At 38.0% G+C, this 19320-nt stretch overlaps 1 protein-coding gene and 1 non-coding gene across 4 annotated transcripts in view; one reads left to right on the plus strand and one right to left on the minus strand.

Annotated features, from left to right (window-relative positions):
* Positions 1–6182: 6182 nt before the first annotated feature.
* Positions 6183–19320, plus strand: part of EBAG9 (estrogen receptor binding site associated antigen 9) — a 31449-nt gene continuing 18311 nt past the window's right edge. Inside the window, exons 1-3 of one of the 3 annotated variants that reach the window (XM_033842897.2) lie at positions 6183–6416; positions 7542–7622; positions 16320–16417. In XM_033842897.2, the coding sequence (XP_033698788.1) occupies positions 16335–16417 (83 nt within the window). In that variant the 5' untranslated portion in view covers positions 6183–6416; positions 7542–7622; positions 16320–16334. Of the gene's footprint in view, positions 6417–6523; positions 6968–7541; positions 7623–16319; positions 16418–19320 lie in introns of those variants that run through there. The other 2 variants (XM_019942267.3, XM_019942266.3) reach the window with 2 other exon arrangements.
* On the minus strand, positions 13024–13127 carry LOC117308772 (U6 spliceosomal RNA). The gene has a single exon (XR_004522953.1). It is a non-coding gene; the product is annotated as a U6 spliceosomal RNA (small nuclear RNA).

Consider the following 19320-nt stretch of genomic DNA (forward strand, 5'->3'; position numbering starts at 1 on the left):
TGATACATCTCCTGGTTTCATCAGATTCCTGAGGTGGCAAAACATGAAAGGAACAAGAGCATAGGGAATTCATCCTTTCTACAGGGAAGGTGGGCAGAGGCAATGCCAGGGCAAGGAAATGGTTTCAAATAGCTCATACTTTTTTTTTTTTTTTTTTGGCTGTGTTGGGTCTTGGTTGCTGCACGAGGGCTTTCTCTAGTTGCGGTGAGCGGGGGCTGCTCTTCGTTGCGGTGCGTGGGCTTCTCACTGCGGTGGCTTCTCTCGTTGTGGAGCACAGGCCCTAGGCGTGTGGGCTTCAGTATTTGCACCTCGCAGGTTCTAGAGCGTAGGCTCAGTAGCCATGGCGGCACGGGTTTATTTGCTCTGTATCATGTGGGATCTTCCCAGACCAGGGCTCGAATCCGTGTCCCCTGCATTGGCAGGCAGATTCTTAACCACTGCACCACCAGGGAAGTCCCAGCTCATACACTTTTGAAGTTATTATCTGTATCCTCCAAAACAGAGATGCTTAAACCTTGATCTGAATCCATGTGTATTTGGTTTGGGAAACCCATCAGAAACCATTGGAGGGGAACTTCTCAGGTGGCCCAGTGGTTAAGAATCCGCCTGCCAACGCAGGGGACACGGGTTTGATCCCTGGTCCGGGAAGATCCCACATGCCGTGGAGCACCTAAGCCCATGTGCCACAACTACTGAGTCTGTGCTCTAGAGCCCACCAGCCACAACTACTGAGCCCACTTGCTGCAACTACTGAAGCCCGCGTGCCTAGAGCCCGTGCTCTGCAACAAGAGAAGCCACCGCAATGAGAAGCCCGCACACCGCAACGAAGAGCAGTTCCGGCTCGCCGCAACTAGAGGAAGCCCGCGCACAGAAACAAAGACCCAACACAGCCAAAAATAAATAACTAAATTTAAAAACATTAAAAAAAAAAGAAAGAAACCATTGGAGGGTCACACCCTTCTTCCATTCTCATCAGTGGACATTTTCAGCTTCCTCAGGTTGCCACCAGCTGACAAGAAGTGTTCAGTCTCTAGTGAAAGAAACATAAAGATTTATCCCTGCCAACTTTGCCTCCCCAGAGAGTAGCTACAGGAACAATGTGTAAGACCAAAAAAGAAGGGGCCTGCTGTCAGCGTTATAGTAGGTATTGATACTCGAATACTTGTGGGCAGTCTGCCCAGCTACAAACCTCTTACCACACTAGTTGCAGGCTCTGATACACTACTCTAGTTATTATGATCAGATCATGCTAAAATTAGAAAGCTCTTTAGGAAAAACTGTTCTTCCAAGAATTCTGTTTACCCCTGACAAGCTGATTTTATTAGGGAAATTCCTTTCAGTTAAGGGCTGTGTGTTCTATTGATTCCTCTAACATGCTTAGCACACACTGTGCCCATGGTAAGTGTTGAGTAAACTGTTTAATTAAGCAAGTGAATAGACAGCATGATGAAACTTTTCCTCTATGAGATTTTTGAGATAAAGAAACCCTACCAAAATATAACAGAAATTGCACTGTACCTTGACTTACTGCCTTAACATTTCAAATAACAGTGTATAAAATTCACACCCAGTTAGAGACCACTAGTTACGATTGCCATGGTAATGGGCTCTGTGCCTATGAGCAGAAAAAAATAATTCCTTTTGGGCAGGATACTTATGAGTGTGTCTGGCTATGTGGCAAGATATTTTCCTTTGGTTTTTCTTGAGAGTAATGTATGTATTTAAGCAGATGATCCTTTATACATGTAAATTCTCCCTAGGAAGAGAGAAAATAAATAAGTTCTTTATACTGAAAACTTCTAGGATGATTATAATATGGATTTAATTCTCACTTATAAAGGGTTTAATTTCAAATAAAAATTAGAGCAAGGAATACATATTTCACTGTGAGGAAGTAATTTTCACTGTATGAAATGTACATCTTATACAGACAAATACCTTTAACAAGAATTGCTGATATGTCTAATATTTTAAAGGGCCAGAGGTGGTCAGAGAATGATCCAAGAGCAGCACTTTGAAATTAAGAGATTAAAAAGCAACAGTCAAGGGACTTCCCCGGCGGTCCAGTGGGTAAGACTCCTTGCTTCCACTGCAGGGGCCATGGGATCGATCCCTGGTCGGGGAACTAAGATCCCACAAACTGCGCAGCCAAAAAAAAAAAAAAAAAAACCAAAAGCAAAAATCGAGACAGTATCCTCCTAAGTGAATTTGCATTAATGGACAACAACAAATCTCTATTTTGAACAGGAGCGTTAGCATGAAGAAGTATGTGCTTGAAAAATATTTCTATTAATCATGCAGTGACGTACTGAGCTGAACTAGAGGATCAAAGATCATTATGATAATCCTGGTGTGCTAAAATAATAGACACTGAGAAGAAAAAATGGACGAAATCTGGCAACAGATAGTATTTTGAGAAAAATATCCAGTGAGTAGTGAGAAACAGCATGAAGAGGGAAGGGTAGGGCTGTAGGTGCTTTTGTTCTAATAGCTGCTCTTTCACTCTACATCTTTAAAGCAAAGAGGCAAAGGAGGTGGGGGGTGAACTCAGAGCACAGCTTCAAAGCTGAGTGTTCCTTCCTCTTTTCCCCTTTTTAACATGTTACTAATAAATATGTCTATTTCTGCTTGCTGATGACACAAAATTCACCTCTGTTTTCCTTAGAAGCACTATTCCTTGTTGTGAGCTAAAAGAAGATTCAGGGACTTGAAGAGGATTATCCTGTACATCTAAGAGCTTTCATTGATTTTATTGCTTTGTTTCCAACACATTTCCATGTACATTATGCCACTTACTTTGCCAAATAAATCCATAAGGCAGGAATTATTAGCCTGATTTTGCAGGTGAGAAAAGGCTCAAACTTGTTCAAGATCAAAGCCATAATGTCCATCATGCTATAGCTGAATGGAGTAGGCTTTCATTGTTGATTCAGCGTTGCTTTAAGTTTTCAATTCACATGTTAGTCATGTTATAAACTGTTATGTTATATTGGTTGAATGAATCATATTTACTGTTAGAAATAGTAAATGGCATTAGATTGCCAGGTCCGCTCAGATCAAGTCTACTTAACTCATAATATAGCTGAATTATATTATAGCTCTGATAACAATATGGGCAGTGCCAAGAGGTATTACACTGCTGAACCTCACTACTGAAACATAATAATGAAGAGTTCACCCCATTTTTTCATATGAATCCATTTCTGAAAATAAGACATGGATTATTTTTCTCCATTCCTATCCAGACATCTTCTAAAGGGACTTGGTTAACTCTTAATTATTCTTAAACCTTGAGTCTTCCTGTATTTAGCAATAAAAATTACTACTAATTGAAGATATGCTATAGAAATAATGATGAAACATATTTATTTAAATCCTTCACAGAATGTTAATTTTCTTTTAATAGAAAAGAAATTAAAAAGCTGCTTCAGGGTTTTTGGTTTCTCTATTAAGCAATTGATCCTAACTATTAAATGGTGATTATGGATATTAAGAAATAAATTATGGTTTTCCATAACATTAAAATGTACTATTTTGAAAGCAAGCAAAATTCTCTAGAAAAGAAAGATCAATAAATCAATCCATTAAAATTATCAGCAGATAATCCTTTGCTTTCAAATGTATCTGTTCAAAACTGTCACTCTATAAGCTACAAGGCTTTGTTTTGCTTGATCAAGAAATTAATGTGACTTTACGATCCGTATTCAACCGTGAACAGCTGCTCATCAATAAAAAGCCATTAATGTCCAAGTCAGAACAGCAGGTCAAAGATTGTGCTTAAGGAAAAAACCATCCCTTCAGTGAAAAGCCAGGGAACTGAGTTGGGAAAGACCTGGAAGCCCTGGGCTGTGTTTGCAAGGTCTGCCCTACCTCCCAGGCAGGGATGGGAGGTCAGTTGACAAGACACTACTCAGAGCCAGCTGGAGAATTCAGAACAAGGAAGCCTATCCAGGCTTTGAACTGGGAGAGTAAGTGGTGTGTTGGAAGCTGATAGAATGAAAATAATCAAGCTGGTGATTGGGGATTGGGCAGGCAAATCAGAAGACTTAAAGTGGGCAAAATGGTCCTGACACAGAGCAGGTATAATTAACTGTACCCCATGAAAAAGAGGCAATCCAAAAAGAAATATTTCATATATCAGGTTCTATCCCTTATGCCCCTCCCACTTGACATTTGGCGGTCCTCCTCCCCACTCCACCCAAGCCTTGGGCAGAGAACAGGACTGCAAATTGCACACTGCCAAGAGTGGTCCCCAAGCAAGACCCCAAATTATTGGCACTTATGATCCCCAATTGTGGGATTACTACTCAACAGCTAAAGATGATTTTTATTTTTTTTTTTATTTTATTTTTTTGCGTTACACGGGCCTCTCACTGTTGTGGCCTCTTCTGTTGCGGAGCACAGGCTCCGGACGCGCAGGCTCAGTGGCCATGGCTCACGGGTCTAGCCGCTCCGCGGCATGTGGGATCTTGCCGGACAGGGACACGAACCCGTGTCCCCTGCATCGGGCAGGCGGACTCTCAACCACTGCGCCACCAGGGAAGCCCTAAAGATGATTTTTAAGTATTCTTTTATAGGTATTTTTAAAGTAAATTTTAAGTTTGCAGACTTTAGCAAGCTGTTTGTTTTGTTGTTGCGCTGGAAAACAAGTATTCACTATTTGTTTCTGGAAAAATATGTACCTTTTGTTTCATTTGCAAATGGAAAATTTAATAAAGAAAACTGAGGAATAATTAAAAAAGAAAAGGAAGAAAAGACCATAGGGATATAATAAATAACTTGAAGCAAAGATACACATCACTAAGGAAAAGCATTTTGAAAACATGCTCATGTCAAGATGTAAACTAGCCTGGATTTTTGATTTTGGGAATCAAAAAAAATTCTAGAAATTTTGAATTATTGGAACTTAGGCATTTGAAGAGTTTAAGGGCTAGAACAGGTGTTTAAGGGACTGTGGAGGGTCAAGTGGACTTAGGGAGCTGTAGTTACTGGGAATGATTTAGTAGTAATGTAGTACTAGTAGCAGGCAGTAACAGCTCTTATTTAAGAATGCTTGCTATGCACCAGGGTCTGCCCTAAGAGCTTTGCAAGCATTGGCCATGAAGTAGGCACTATTATGGCCACTTTACTGATGAGGAAACTGAAGTTTAGGGATATAATAACTTATACAAGGTTACACAGAATAATTCCAGAGCAAAGTAATAAACATTCTTTTTCTTCCCCTCCTGAGGATAAACAAGTTAAATTATTAATTTAACTTGGGGGTGGGGGGAGGGGGTGGAGGTACTGGAAATTTAAGTGGGTAGGTAAGTGCTGGTCAGGGTGACAGAACGAAGGTAGTTGTAGCCAAAAAAGAGGTTAAAAAAAAAAAAAAGGCTGGTTGAGGAACAATTTGCATGAACAGCTTTCAGTCTTTGACCAACATAAACTTCTAACCTCCCTCACCAGTCACTTTACAACAGTGGAGCAGATACTTTTCTGAGGGCCCCTTACCAACAATAGCAAAGGATCCTAGCCTTTTAACAGCATACAGGATGAAAAGAAACAAAAAACAATCAGGCTTCAAAGACAGAACCATAGAAAAAGAACACCTTAATTTGGAAGGGTGGCTAGCTCGGTAAGCCAGGAACAAATGCAGGGACACGGTGAAGTAACACTTTTTAACTTCCAGTTAAAGGAAATTCAATCAAAAATTACCAGCAGGAGCCTACATTCTGAATTAAACTCAGCGATTCGCACCCCTAAAGTTGTGGAATGATTGAGATCTGGCCAGATCCATCATTTTGAGACAGCTACGGCTCCCTCATTTTTTGCAATCTAAACACGTATTTCTCTTGGTCTCATCTGGTAGGGGGATTCTGTGGATTTAAGGAAAGGGGGCATGGTTGGAGCGGAGGCACTGTGTATAGAAACTAGAGCAACACGGGACGAGCCCAGACACTCAGCAAAAAAACAGTCTATATAGCCAGCAACGGTCACAAAAATCCTACTCCTGACCAAGCCCAGGCAGCTGCCACGCCGGCCTCTCCCACTCACCCCGCCCCCCAACGCTCATTGGCTCTCAGCCCCGACGCCGGACCCGCAGCCTCTCGCCTATTGGGCCAGACAGGACCTGGGGCGGGGTGCGGAAACAAGAGTTTGGGACTACTGAGAGCCGCCTTCGAGGGCTAAGGAGAGGCAGGAGGTGGGACTGGGGGAGGGTTTCCCGACCAGGGGGCGACTATGGCAGCTGCGCGGCGGCAGCGGCGGCTGAGACGGAGCGCGCGCCCGGCTTTGAATGAGCGGGGCTGGGACTGAACCGGCGGAGCGCAAGCTCGAGGAAGCGACCGGCAGCGCGCGTGCGCGCGCCCTGTGTGCGCGCGCAGCCCGCGGCAGCTCGGAGCCTCCGCCGGGCGGGCGGGGAGGGGGAGGGGCAGGTGAGTGTGTGCGGCTCGCGCGCCCTCGAGGGGCTTCCCTCCCCCACCCCCATTCCGATCCGGACCCGGGTCTTGGCGGGGGGGTGTCCTCTGCCCTTCCCCAGTTAGCCCTCGTCTCTGCCCCGCACTTCCCGCCCTCCCACCTTCCTTTTCGGCCCTCCACCCGGTTTCCCCCCACCGAGGCCGACTGCCACTCTATGGTACTGTTTCCGGGTCAGGCTGACCTCTGGGGTGAGGGAACCGCGACCCGGAGCGGGCCCCGGGCGTGCAGCCCTCACCATGCGGGCTCACGCGTGGGAGACCGTGCTGCGGGGCTCCAGCCGGCATTCCCGGGTCCCCAGATTCGTCCCCCACAGGGAAATTTGCCCGTTCTTCCTGCCCTTCCTCTACAGGCCTTGCTCCTTACCAAGCAGATTTTTCTAAAATCCAAGTCCCAGTCCACTTGGCACCCACTTGGAGCAATTGAGAGCGTTTTCACCAAACGCCGTACATATGGCGTCGGATTGTGCAACCTGAAAACGCTCCTGTTGGTTTTCGCATCTGTACAGTGGGTATGATTTTTTTTTATCAGACAATTTCAAGTGGGTAATCTGAAGTTAAAACATTTTAGTTATGAAACTCGTTCCTTTTGAGCCTTTCAGGAGACTTTACTCTGCCTTTGTAAGAGCCTCAGTGGTATTTGAGGGCCTGACTTTGAGTTGCCTTAGATGGTCCAGTGTTCGCCCGCTCTCACGTTCTACTTCTAGTTCCCCTTCTCTTGCCGCTACCGAACTTTGGTTTTTCAAATTTAAGTGAGGTCAGGTGGTTTTATTTTTGGAGCCTTGTGATATACCTTAACCTACTTCAGAGATTTACAAACTTAATTTGAGGATATTCTGTACTGTACTAGATTATATGGTGTTTCAAATTTTGGTATTAAAAACATTCAAAAATATAGTTTTAGAAATACAGCAATTAGTGACTTGTTTAGTGTGTACCAACATAGATTTCGGCTTGGCTTATTTAACAATTTGTGAGATAGTGACTCTACTGAAAAGATCTCGCCAGCAGTTTACATGGAATTACAGGGAGGAAGGATACATTTAATCTTTCAGTTTCTAATGCATTTTTTTTTTTTAATTGTAGGTGAATCTTTTTCACTTGACACAGCCAAGCTGTCACTCCTGTTGACTTCCTAGAGATGTCATTTGTCCAAAAGCGCTGAGGGTAGGTTGCTTTATGGTTCTGAACCTTATTTCGGCTATATCTCAAGTTTTTGTATTTTTGTAGTAATTTTTAAGGAAACTTTAACTTTAAAATTAGATTATATTAGCATATTTCAGTTCTAGAAAGTATTTCGACAGAGTAAAAATGCAAGTAGCTTAAGATGTGTACTTCTCAGATTGGTGATCTAGAGAGCGTTTCAAAAATCAACTGAGGCAATGAGTGTAAAATTTAAGAAGAGGTTTCTTAAATGGGATGTGATGTGGGAAGAGCCTGGGCTTTGGGGTCAGTCTCTTTAACTTCTGGGTGAGTGAATGTGAACTTCACTAGCAGTTGAGCCTCATCTGTTAAATGGGAATAGTGAAACTCACCTCCTTTGTTTGTCTTTAGAATTCCAGTGAGGCCATAGAAGGTACATTGTCTAGAACTATATTGAGTGCTCAAGGAATGATAATTTCCCTTCGTTCAACAAATATTTGAGTACCTACAATGTGCTTAGCATTGGCTAAGACCTAGAAATACCAACTGAGCAAGACTGATGGGGCCCTGCCTCCCTAGTTTTTTGCATTGTCACTGGCTTGTGACAGTTGAGCAGCGTACACAGGGTTTCTGTGTACTGGGTCAGTAGTGTTTCCCATCACCCGGGGTAGTATCTGTTACATAGTAGGTGCTAAATATACGTGTGTGTGATACACACACACACACACACACACACACACACACACACACACACACACATACACACACACAGAGAAATGAATTGGAACATTAAGTAAATATGGGTCCCAAAGAACTGATTCCTGCCTTCAAGTCAGTGTAATTGATAAAATCAAAAGTGTTACTTGATGGTTAACATGATTGCATTTTCCCCCATTTCAGTTGCAATTGGTTGGAAAATTTATCTTGGAAATTATAATACCATCACTGAATTACTAAAAATGTTTATTATTAGTGAGGTATTCTTGGCTTTTGAATTAAATAGACCTAGATTTGAATCTAGATCATTGGGTGTGGGAACATGGAAACATGAGCTTACTCTCTGCTTCAATTCTATGAAAAGAGAGCAATAATATCTATCTCATAAGATGGTTTTATGGTGAGATAATACTTAAGTAGTGCTTGGCACATAGTAGCTAGTCAGTGAATATTAGTTTTTCTCTTTTATTAATCACAAAAGCAACTTTTCCACAGAATGAGGATATTCTTAATTGCTAGGGAGAGAATTCTATTCTGGTGTCAATAATAGTCCCACTTTCTGATTTACTATTGGAACAAAACTTTAAATTTTATTTTTAGTTACCATTAAAGTCATTCAATTTGACAAATACTTATTGAACAATGACACACAGCAATATTTGTGGCAGAGCGATGACCGTCGTTACCAAGCCTTTATATGAAACTTATTCTCAACTCTTCATTCATGTAAATCCTGAGACCGACTCTTTTCCCCAGTCCTTAAATATTAAATGTCTTCTCCCTTCAAAACATCCTGATAGAGTATCTCCTCAACTCTTTCCCCTTTTTTCCCTAATGCCCCATGCTCTACGGTCTCTTTCCTAGCTCTTTTTTTGTTTATAATTTTTCTGAAAATTTAGGCTAAATCTTCATTTAGGGAAGCTTGCTTTGAGAGTTTGGTTGAGAGTTTTATTTTTGACAAATTAGCTTTAAAATGAAGCTTTTGTTCATCACCTTAATTGTTCACATCATTCTGCTCGTACTGAAGCAATCAAACCTTTCTTTCACGTCTTATGTTGCAAGTAGTAACTGGAGGTAACAGATGAATAAGATTCTCATGGGAAGGATTGTACAGGATGAATACAGTATATAGAAATAACTATGGTACAAAATAGAAAATATAGGTGCAGTAAGAGAAAAATCCTGCAATTAAAAAGACTTTGCAATAGTTCAGCAAGAAATAATAAAGGCTTATGCTAGGGAGATTGCAGTGGAAATAGGGAAGAATATGGATAGTATTAGGAAATGGAATTAGGTCTTTTTGGCAGTTTGCATGTAAGGGGATAAGAGAAAGGAGGAGTCAAAAAGGTTGCATTTTTTTAATCCTTTTAAATTGCTGTTTGGGGATGTTTTTGACAGAAATATTTTAGTTACTTGAACAGTGAAATTGTTAATATTTTCTTCGTTCAGTTTATTTTAGAGTCACGTTCTTTTCATCCTCTCAGTTAGTAGGCCAACTCCAGGCACAGGCGTTCAGAAAATCATTCAACGCATATGGCGATACAACTTGCACATGTACAAAATGCATGAGCATTGCTAAGGGAGCCTTTTGGAACTCTTCTTACTGAAGAGTCTACTTGCCCTTTACACCCTTCTAACCCTAGAAGTAGAAAGTGTTTTGCCTTTCTTTAGAAGGGATTGGCAATAGTGGCTCTACGGAGCAGTTTAGGATCAGGTACTGCAAGAGTTAACTGCATTTTCCTTGCTTTCTGGTTTTGTTTCGCTTTTATTATTTTTGTTTTGTTTTGAACTTTCATATCAAGGTATAATACACAAGCAGTGTATACAGTAAAATAAACTGGTGTTGCCACCACTCAAATTGAGATACAGACCTTAGTTCCCTCATGCTTCTATACCACCCCCCCCAATCAGAGGTGAACACCATCTTTTATTATGTAATTTTTAACCAGTCAGTGTAATATCTTACTAGTTGAGAAAATTATTACATGCTCTTTTCAAGACTTTAGGAGGTTATTGCTCATATATAGTAATTGAAAGCAAAGCAGTGCTCTCTCCTTTAATCCACTTGAAATACTTTTTAAAATAGCATATTAGTACAGTGATGGTATATTTATCCAGGGAGATTTAAATATTTACGTTATATTTTAAATTTCATTGCTTATCTTATATCCATATAAGATAATTTTAAAATAAAAGTCAGCATCTCAGTTTTGCGTAGATGGAACATACAGCTATCTTTTTAATTTGGCTCCATGATCATTATTACTTAAGTTACATTTTATTCCCTTTTAAGTAAATATGTATAGAACTGAAGTCCAAATATACTGTTGATGTTTTCTTATTTTGGAAAAAAATATTAAATTATGTTTTCTTTTTTTGTTTTATGGAATCACTCTACTCCAAATATTGGTGTTAACCGACTATAATGATTGCTTGGAAACTTTCTACTGATGGCCTAGGAGTAGGATAAGTTTTAGTTGTGACTTTGTTATTGGTTTTTGCCTCACCTTGAACAGAAAAGTTAACTTCAGTGTATCTTAAGTCTGCTGGTTGAGAAAGCTAAGAAGTTGGATGATACATTGATATATTCAAATTACCCCAACATAAGAATCATGATTCTAAATGCTTACTCAGTAATTTTCCTCCTTTGACAGATGAAAGGCAAGGAAAAGCTAAAACATAAAATTCCATTGTCAGAAACATCATTCCTCTGTGTGTGTGTGTGTGTGTGTGTGTGTGTGTGTGTGTGTGTATACATACCTGTAATTTCTTGTGACTTGATTTAACATGTGATCTACTCTACCTCTATACTGGAAAAATAGCCATCTCTCATGAATTAACAAATTTTAGTTTCCTTTTACCTCTTGTGTATTTATTTTGAGTCTCTGAATGAGGAAACTTATGGTTACTTAATATATTTAACTCTAACTTATGCCAAAACTCATTTTAAGAAATATTTAAATTAGTGATTGTTAGGATAATATATGTAGTACAGGTATGGTATAGGTGACTAAAATGTGTAAAGAAATATTTGGAAATAATGACCATGTTTAAAAGGCTAGCAAAATGATACCTGTTTTGCCATTTTTGAGAATTTTTTTTGTCCTGTTGTTGCCACGGCTTTAACTAGTTCCCAGTTCCTTAGCATTTCTTTTATATAAATCATATCTTTTGATTTAATCATAGGGAGGTAGTATGAGTGTGATCTTTTAGGACTCAATCATTAGACTACCTGGGTTCAGATTCCACTTTTGTAACTTAACAGCTCTGTGTCTTCGGGCAGCTTCCTTAAGCACTCTGTGCCTTGGTTTCCCTATCTAAAATAGGAATAAAATAGTACTTACCTCCAGTCCTTCATAGGGTTGTTCTGAGCATTAAACGAGTTATTACATGTAAAGCACTAAGAAAGCTTGTATTAGAGTAAGAGTTAGCTATTATGGTATGTTGAAATGCTGCTGTGAAATCAGAGTTCCATTCCTAGAGAAATTCTGTAATATGTTTCTTGTCACTAATTGACTTAGTTTCCTACCGAAAATTGGCTCTCCATAGTTGCAACTAATCAATATAAAATAATGGTCTTAATGACTTCTTTTAAGATTCTCATCAGAATCTGAAAACTCATGACATAATACTGTTTTTTTAATGTCTTATTAGATTGTTTTTACTAGATTTTTGAGCTACAGTTGACACAAAATGAACTGCACATTTTTTAAATGTAAAATTTTATCAGTTTTGATTAATATATACACTCCTGTGAAACCATTACCACAATCAAAATAGTAAGTATATCCAGTACCTCCAGTACTCATGCTCCTTTGTACTCCATCCTTCTCACCCCTTCCTGCCCCATCTCAAGGCACCACTGATCTATTTTCTGTCACTAGAGATTTGTTTGTATTTTCTAGAGCTTTTTTTTTTTTAATAAATGGGATCATATAGTATATATTCTTTTTTTGTCTGGCTTCTTTTCATTCACCTTAATTATTTTGAGATATATCCATGCTATTGCTTGCAGTAGTAGTTCATTCTTTTTTATTGTTGACTAGTGTTCTATTATATGTATATACCACAATTTGTTTATCCATTCACCTGTTGATGTACATTTGGGTTGTTTCCAGTTTGGAGCTATTAAAAATAAAGCTGCTGGGCTTCCCTGCTGGCGCAGTGGTTGAGAGTCCGCCTGCCGATGCAGGGGATACGGGTTCGTGCCCCTGTCCGGGAAGATCCCACATGCCGCGGAGCGGCTAGGCCCGTGAGCCATGGCTGCTGAGCCTGCGCATCCGGAGCCTGTGCTCCGCAGCAGGAGGGGCCACGACAGTGAGAGGCCCACATACCGCAAAAATAAAAAAAAATTTAAAAATAAAATAAAGCTGCTATTCAAAAACAACACGTTTTTGCATGGGTGTATGGTTTCATTTATCTTGGGTGAATTCCTAAGAGTAGAATGTTTGGGTCATATGCTGCATGTTGGTTTAACTTTGTAAGAAACTGCCAACTGTTTTCCAAAATGGCTGTATCATTTTACCTTCCCACTACCAGTGTATGAGAGTTACGGTTGCTTCACATCCTTGACAGTACTTGGTATTTTTAATTTGAGCCATTTTAACATGTGTGTAATGGTTTTTAAGTGTTTTTCTTTTTAACATCTTTATTGGAGTATAATTGTTTTACAATGTTGTGTTAGTTTCTGCTGTATAACAAAATGAAAAAAAAAATGGAACGCTTCACGAATTTGCATGTCACCTTTGCGCAGGGACCATGCTAATCTCTGTATCGTTCCAATTTTAGTATATGTGCTGCCAAAGCAAGCACTAAATGTTTTAATTTGCATTTCTCTGATGATTAATGATGTTGACCATTATTTCAATGTACTTATTTACCATTGTATATCTTCTTTGGTGAAGTGTCTATTCACACCTTTTGCCCATTTTTTAAAAATTAAATTGTTTTCTTACTGAGTTTTGAGAGGTTCTTATGTATTCCAGATACAAGTTCTTTATCAGATATATGCTTTGCAAAGATTTTCTTCCAGTCTGTGGCTTGTCTTTTTATTCCCTTAACAGTGTTTTTGAATTGTAGAAGTTTTAAATTTTGATGAAGCCCTGTTTATCCTTTTTTTTTTTTTTATGGATTGTGCTTTTGGTGTCGTATCTAAAAAGATATTTGCCTAACCCAGGTCACAAAGATTTTGTCCAATTTTATTTTTCTAGAAGTTTTGTAGTTTTAGTTTTTGTTTTTTTGTCTGCGTTGGGTCTTCATTGCTGCTCATAGCTTTCTCTAAGTGCAGCAAGCGGGGGCTACTCTTCTTTGTGGTGCTCAAGCTTCTCATTGTGGTGGCTTCTCTTGTTGCAGAGCACAGGCTCTAGGTGCGTGGGCTTCAGTAGTTGTGGCATACAGGCTCCGTAGTTGTGGCTTGCAGGCTCTAGAGCACAGTCTCAGTAGTTGTGGCGCATGGGCTTAAGTTGCTCTGTGGCATGTGGGAGCTTCCCGGACCAGGGCTCGAACCCATGTCCCCTTCATTGGCAGGCAGATTCTTAACCACTGTGCCACCAGGGAAGTCCTAGTTTTAGGTTTTATATTTATATCTGTGGTCCATTTTGAGTACTTTTTGTAAATGGTGTGAAATATGGATTGAAGGTTTTGGGGTTTGGGTGACTTTTTTTGGCATATGGGTATCCAGTTTTTCCAGCACTATTAGTCAGAAAGACTGTCCCTTCTCCACTGAATGGCCTTCACATGTTCATAAATTTCAGTTGTTCATATTTTGTGGGTCTATTTCTATACCTTCCATTCTGTTCCATTGATCTATTTATCAGTCTTGACTCCAGTACCACATCATTTTGATTACTGTAGCTTTGTAATGAATCTTGAAATCAGGTAGTATTAGCCCTTCTGCTTTGATTTTTTTTCAACATTGTTTTGACTATTATAGGTCCTTTACGTTTCTATATGAATTTTAGAATTAGCTTATCAAATTTTAGAGAAAAAAGCTTGCTGAGATTTTGATTGGGATTTCACTGAATCTGTAGTTCAATTTAGGGAGATTTGATATCTTAACAGTATCAAGTCTTTGAGCCATGAAAGATCTTTAAGTTAATAAGGGTCTTTTAATTTCTCTCATCAATGTTTTATAGTTTCTGATACATAAGTCTTTCATTAGATTTCTCCCTAAGTACTTTATATTTTCTGTACTCTTATAATTTTTAAAAATTTTAGTTTGTGATCATTTGTTGCTAACATAAAAATACAGTTGATTATAGATTCCATTGAATTTTCTAGATAGACTATAGATACAATTTTACTTCTTCCTTTCCAGTCTGAATGCCTTTTATTTCCTTTTCTTGCTTGATTGCACTGGCCAGAACCTCTGCTACGGTATTAAGCAGAAGTGACAAAAGCAGATGTGCTTATGTTGTTCATAATCTTAGGTGGGAAGTGTCCAGTTTTTCACCATTAAGTCTCATGTTACTATGGGTTTTTCATAGATGTCCTTGGTCAGGTTGAGAAAGTTCCCTTCTATTCCTAGTTGGTTGTTTTTAAGGAGTTTTGTGTCTGTTCATAAGATACTGGTCTCTAGTTTTCTTTTCTGATAATGTCTTTGGTCTATATTAGTGTCAGTGTAATGGTAGCCTCAAAGAGTGAGTTGATAAAAAATCCCTCTCCTTCAGTTTTCTGGCACTGTGTGTAGAATTGGTATTACTTCTTAAGTATTTGATAGAATTCATTCATGAAGTCATCTGGGCTTGGGGGATTTTTAACTACAAATTCAATTTCTTTAATAAATACAGAGATTTTCAGATTATCTGTTTTTTCTTGCTGTGCTTTCATAACTTGTTTCTTTCAAGGAATTTGTCCATTTCATCTTGTCAAATATAGGCATAAAGTTATAATACTTTCTCAATATACTCTTCATATTTGTAGACTCTCTAGTAATGTCACCTCTCTTTTATGATATTGGCATAATTTGTTATTAGGGACATGTGTTTTGGGTTCTTATGTACTTTTGATTAACTGACCCCTTTATCACTATGAAATGAACATTTTTATGTCTGCTAATATTATTTTCGCTAAAAATCTACTCTCTGACATTGAAATAGTCAATTTAACTTTCTTTCAATTAGTGTTAGCATGGTATATTTTTCCGTCATCCTTTTGCTTTTAACCTATTTGTGTTTTTATACTTAAAGTACATTTTTTGCATCCTATCTAACAATCTCTGGCTTTAAATTTGCATTTAACGAGATTATTGCTCCAGTTGGGTTTAATTCTATCCTCTTGCTATTTGTTGTTCCATCTAATATTTGTTCCCCTTTACCTTGTTTTCTACTACCTTTTCTATTGAGTATTTTCTATCTTCTCTGTTGGCTTATTAGCTATAACTGGACTTTACCCCTAAGAGAACATGATTTAATTGATTTACTAGGGGTGGGCCCAGTTATCATTATTTCTTTAAATATGTGTGAACTACTGGACTAGATGATCTCTATAGTTCACTTCCAGTTTATTAGCTATGTGCCCATAAGTTATTTGACCTGTCTTAATTTCCTCATCTACAAAATGGGTATGATAAAATGTATCTATCTAGAAGTTAAAAGTTTTATATATTTTGAATAGTATTAATATGTTCATATGATTCAAATTTCAAAAGGTACAGAAGACTCAGCATATACTGTTTTATACTTTTTTGATTTTTCATTTTTAATAGAAAAATTATAAATAAGTTGTAAATAGATGATTTAAGTACAATTTAAAAAAACATTCTGAGAGTAGTTTGAAAAGGTTTTTTTTCCTCCCAACTATTCAAAACTCTTCAAAACTTTCTTGTCAATATGATTTACATTTTAATTTTTAAATTTACTGTGTTATATTTGTACTTTCTAAAGGAAAGTAAAAAATATGTCTGATTTTTACAGTTCATAGTAGGACTTTTCAGGTTGACTTCAGAACTTGAGTATAGCTTATGAAATCACCTTAATGCATTTATTTTTGTGCTTTTTTCCACAGGTTTTGATTCCCACCATGGCTATCACACAGTTTCGGTTATTTAAAGTTTGTACCTGCCTAGCAACAGTATTCTCATTCCTAAAGAGATTAATATGCAGGTAAAGAAATTTTATGTTCAAATTGACCTGGTTATCTTCTTGCTGATTTTAGATACCTTCATAACTACAAAAAGGCAGGACATACTATATTTAAGCTAAATATCTTGATTGCAATATTCATTTATTAATCTGTAGTATTTTTTATATTTTTTTCAGATTTTTATATATTTTTTCAGATCTAGAAAGTAGAGGTTCAGTTCTTCTCTTTCAAATTCTTACATCTTCCATTAAAATAACATTCTTAGTACTATAGAATTTCAGAGATAAACAAACTAACTTTCATTGTCGTAATCATCAAAGTTTTTATGTACATAATTGTTTTATTATCAGGATATTTTAAGATGGTTAAGTGGAATTAGGCATAGGTATTTCTTTTTTTTTTTTTTTTTAATTTATTTTTGGCTGCATTGGGTCTTTGTTGCTGTGTGCAGGCTTTCTCCAGTTGCGGCGAGCGGGGACTACTCTTCTTTGTGGTGCATGGGCCACTCATTGCAGTGGCCTCTCCCGTTGCAGAGCACAGGCTCTAGGCATGCGGGCTTCAGTAGTTGTGGCTTGCAGGCTCTAGAGCGCAGGCTCAGTAGTTGTGGCACACGGACTTAATTGCTCTGCGGCATGTGGGATCCTCCGGAACCAGGGCTCAAGCCCCTGTCCCCTGCATTGGCAGGCAGATTCTTAACCACTGCGCCACGAGGGAAGCCCCCATGGGTATTTCTTTACATATTACATTATGAGTGTTCTTTTTCTGTTAAAAAAAAAAACCAAAAAACTTTAACAGAGAAACCCCAAACAGAATAGATTTTTTTTTTTTGTCTCTTAAATAATATTCCAGAATGTACAGGTAGTCCAGGGTAGATAAGTCCTTCTGCTTCAGTAAGTCATTCAGAGACTCAGATTCCTTCTATTTTGTCATACTGCCGGGCCCTAGAGCTATAGTTCCTAAACTGTATGCCAAGGTACTTCAGGGCTTGCATTACACTCATGGGGTACTGTAGGATACTTCAGATTTTCCAACAAAACACAATGAATGTGATAGTGTCTATTAAACACTAAACAAACTGTTGGCTCAAGGTAGTTCACATTTGCAACATTAGATCCTGCAGTATGTTTTGATGATGTTCTTGAATATTTGAGATAAGTTTTTGTTTACTTGTATTTTGGGTAAACTATCTTGGCAAAGCTAGGTTGTAATTAAAAGCAAGTACTAAACCAAAATTAATATGGAACAGAAAATAAGGGTGAGTCCAAGGCTTGAGGAGCTGTGCAGTATCCAACAGGCACACACATTCCATTAATAAGTAATTGTGGTTATTAAAGAGTGAAATCAACATATTATTTTTTCTTTAAATTCATATGTATTTTTTTCTAATGGCTACTAAGCAGATAGGACATACATAAGTATTAAATTGTTTGGGCCTAACTACTTAATCAGTGGAATTGTTAGGTATTTCTTTTGGCCTAGAAGTACTGTGAAAAAAGTACCGACACAGTAAGAGCAGCATAGAATAAAAGAGGAAATGGAGGGCAATCAGCTCTTTTTTTTAGTGGATATGATTTAGAAGTTACACACAATTCTGTTCACAGCCTATTATCCAGAGCTTAGCCACCTAGCTGCAAGGGAGGCTAGGAAATGTAATCTCAAGCTAAATGGCCATTTTATAACTACTAAAACTCTGAAGATTAAGTGGCATTGAATTTATTGTTAGAAATAGCATAGCCAGAAAAAAACTAGGTTAAAGCAGGATGAGTGTGGATATTAATGCCAGGAGGCTGGAGGTTAAAAAGAAGTAGTTGTGTTAACAGTGGTGATAAATTATAGGTGCTTTTCTCTTTGCATCTGTTATTTTCTAAAACTTTTGTTGAATATAGATTACTTTTAGTATAAGATACTGCATTTGATTTAAAAATATTAAGGACATTTTTGTTGTCACTATGAACTTCTCTTGTCAACGTAAATATGTTCAGGATTGATTGTATATTCAGTTTTAAAGAAAACTGACCCTTTGTTAGAATAAGCTTTTCTTGTCAGAAAGAACCTAGATCATATGTTCTAAAATACCAGGTTTACATCATAAATTTAGTAGTAGACTGTATTACTTTTTTTCTTCATCCTTTAAACAAAGTATGATTGCTAAACTTAGCTGACTTTACCAACTAGTTCTAAGCAGATGCTTCATAGATTATTTGAAATGAAGCAAGTGACTAATCATTTATAATAGCTACCATTTTTTAATGTGTTATTAAAAAGCAGGCACAGTCTAGTGTCTAGCTATTTTAAATGTCAGTTAAATCCTTACAACAACCTTGCAAAGGTAGGTTTGAATACCTGCCTTTTACAGATGAGGATACTCAGGCCGAGAGATAGGTAATTCTAACTAGATTCATAATTAATAGAAGTAACATTGAAAACCATGGTTTACACAGATTCCATAGCCCATGCTCTTAACAACTCTGTGACAATACTTACCTTCTTTAATATAGTACTTTTCCCACTAATCCTTAAAACTTGGGTACAGTTTATAGTTCAACCCAGTGATTTTCAAACTTCTTAATAGTTTAATAGTAATCTTAATGAGAAACCAACTATGTAAAGCAAAAGCCAGGCCACCCTGGTTAAAATAGCATAGGTATCTGAGAGCTTCACTTACAGAATTCACAGTACTCTTAGGAGCATGGTTTGAAATCAGTTTGTGTTTTTGTTTTTGGCTTTATATTCTTCCTGAGTTTGACTATAATTCTGAATCCTAAGCCAAAAAGCTGTTGGGTTATCCTGTCCAGTACTTCTAAAATATTTAAAAGATATTTGATACATGCCTTTTCTTTTCATATCTTAACAAATTTTTCTTTTCATATCTTAACAATTGTTAATTATTAAAATAAATAATTCAAAAATTGAAAAAGACCTT

The sequence above is a fragment of the Tursiops truncatus genome, chromosome 17 (genome assembly GCF_011762595.2).
Source record: "Tursiops truncatus isolate mTurTru1 chromosome 17, mTurTru1.mat.Y, whole genome shotgun sequence".
In the NCBI taxonomy this organism is placed as follows: domain Eukaryota; kingdom Metazoa; phylum Chordata; class Mammalia; order Artiodactyla; family Delphinidae; genus Tursiops; species Tursiops truncatus.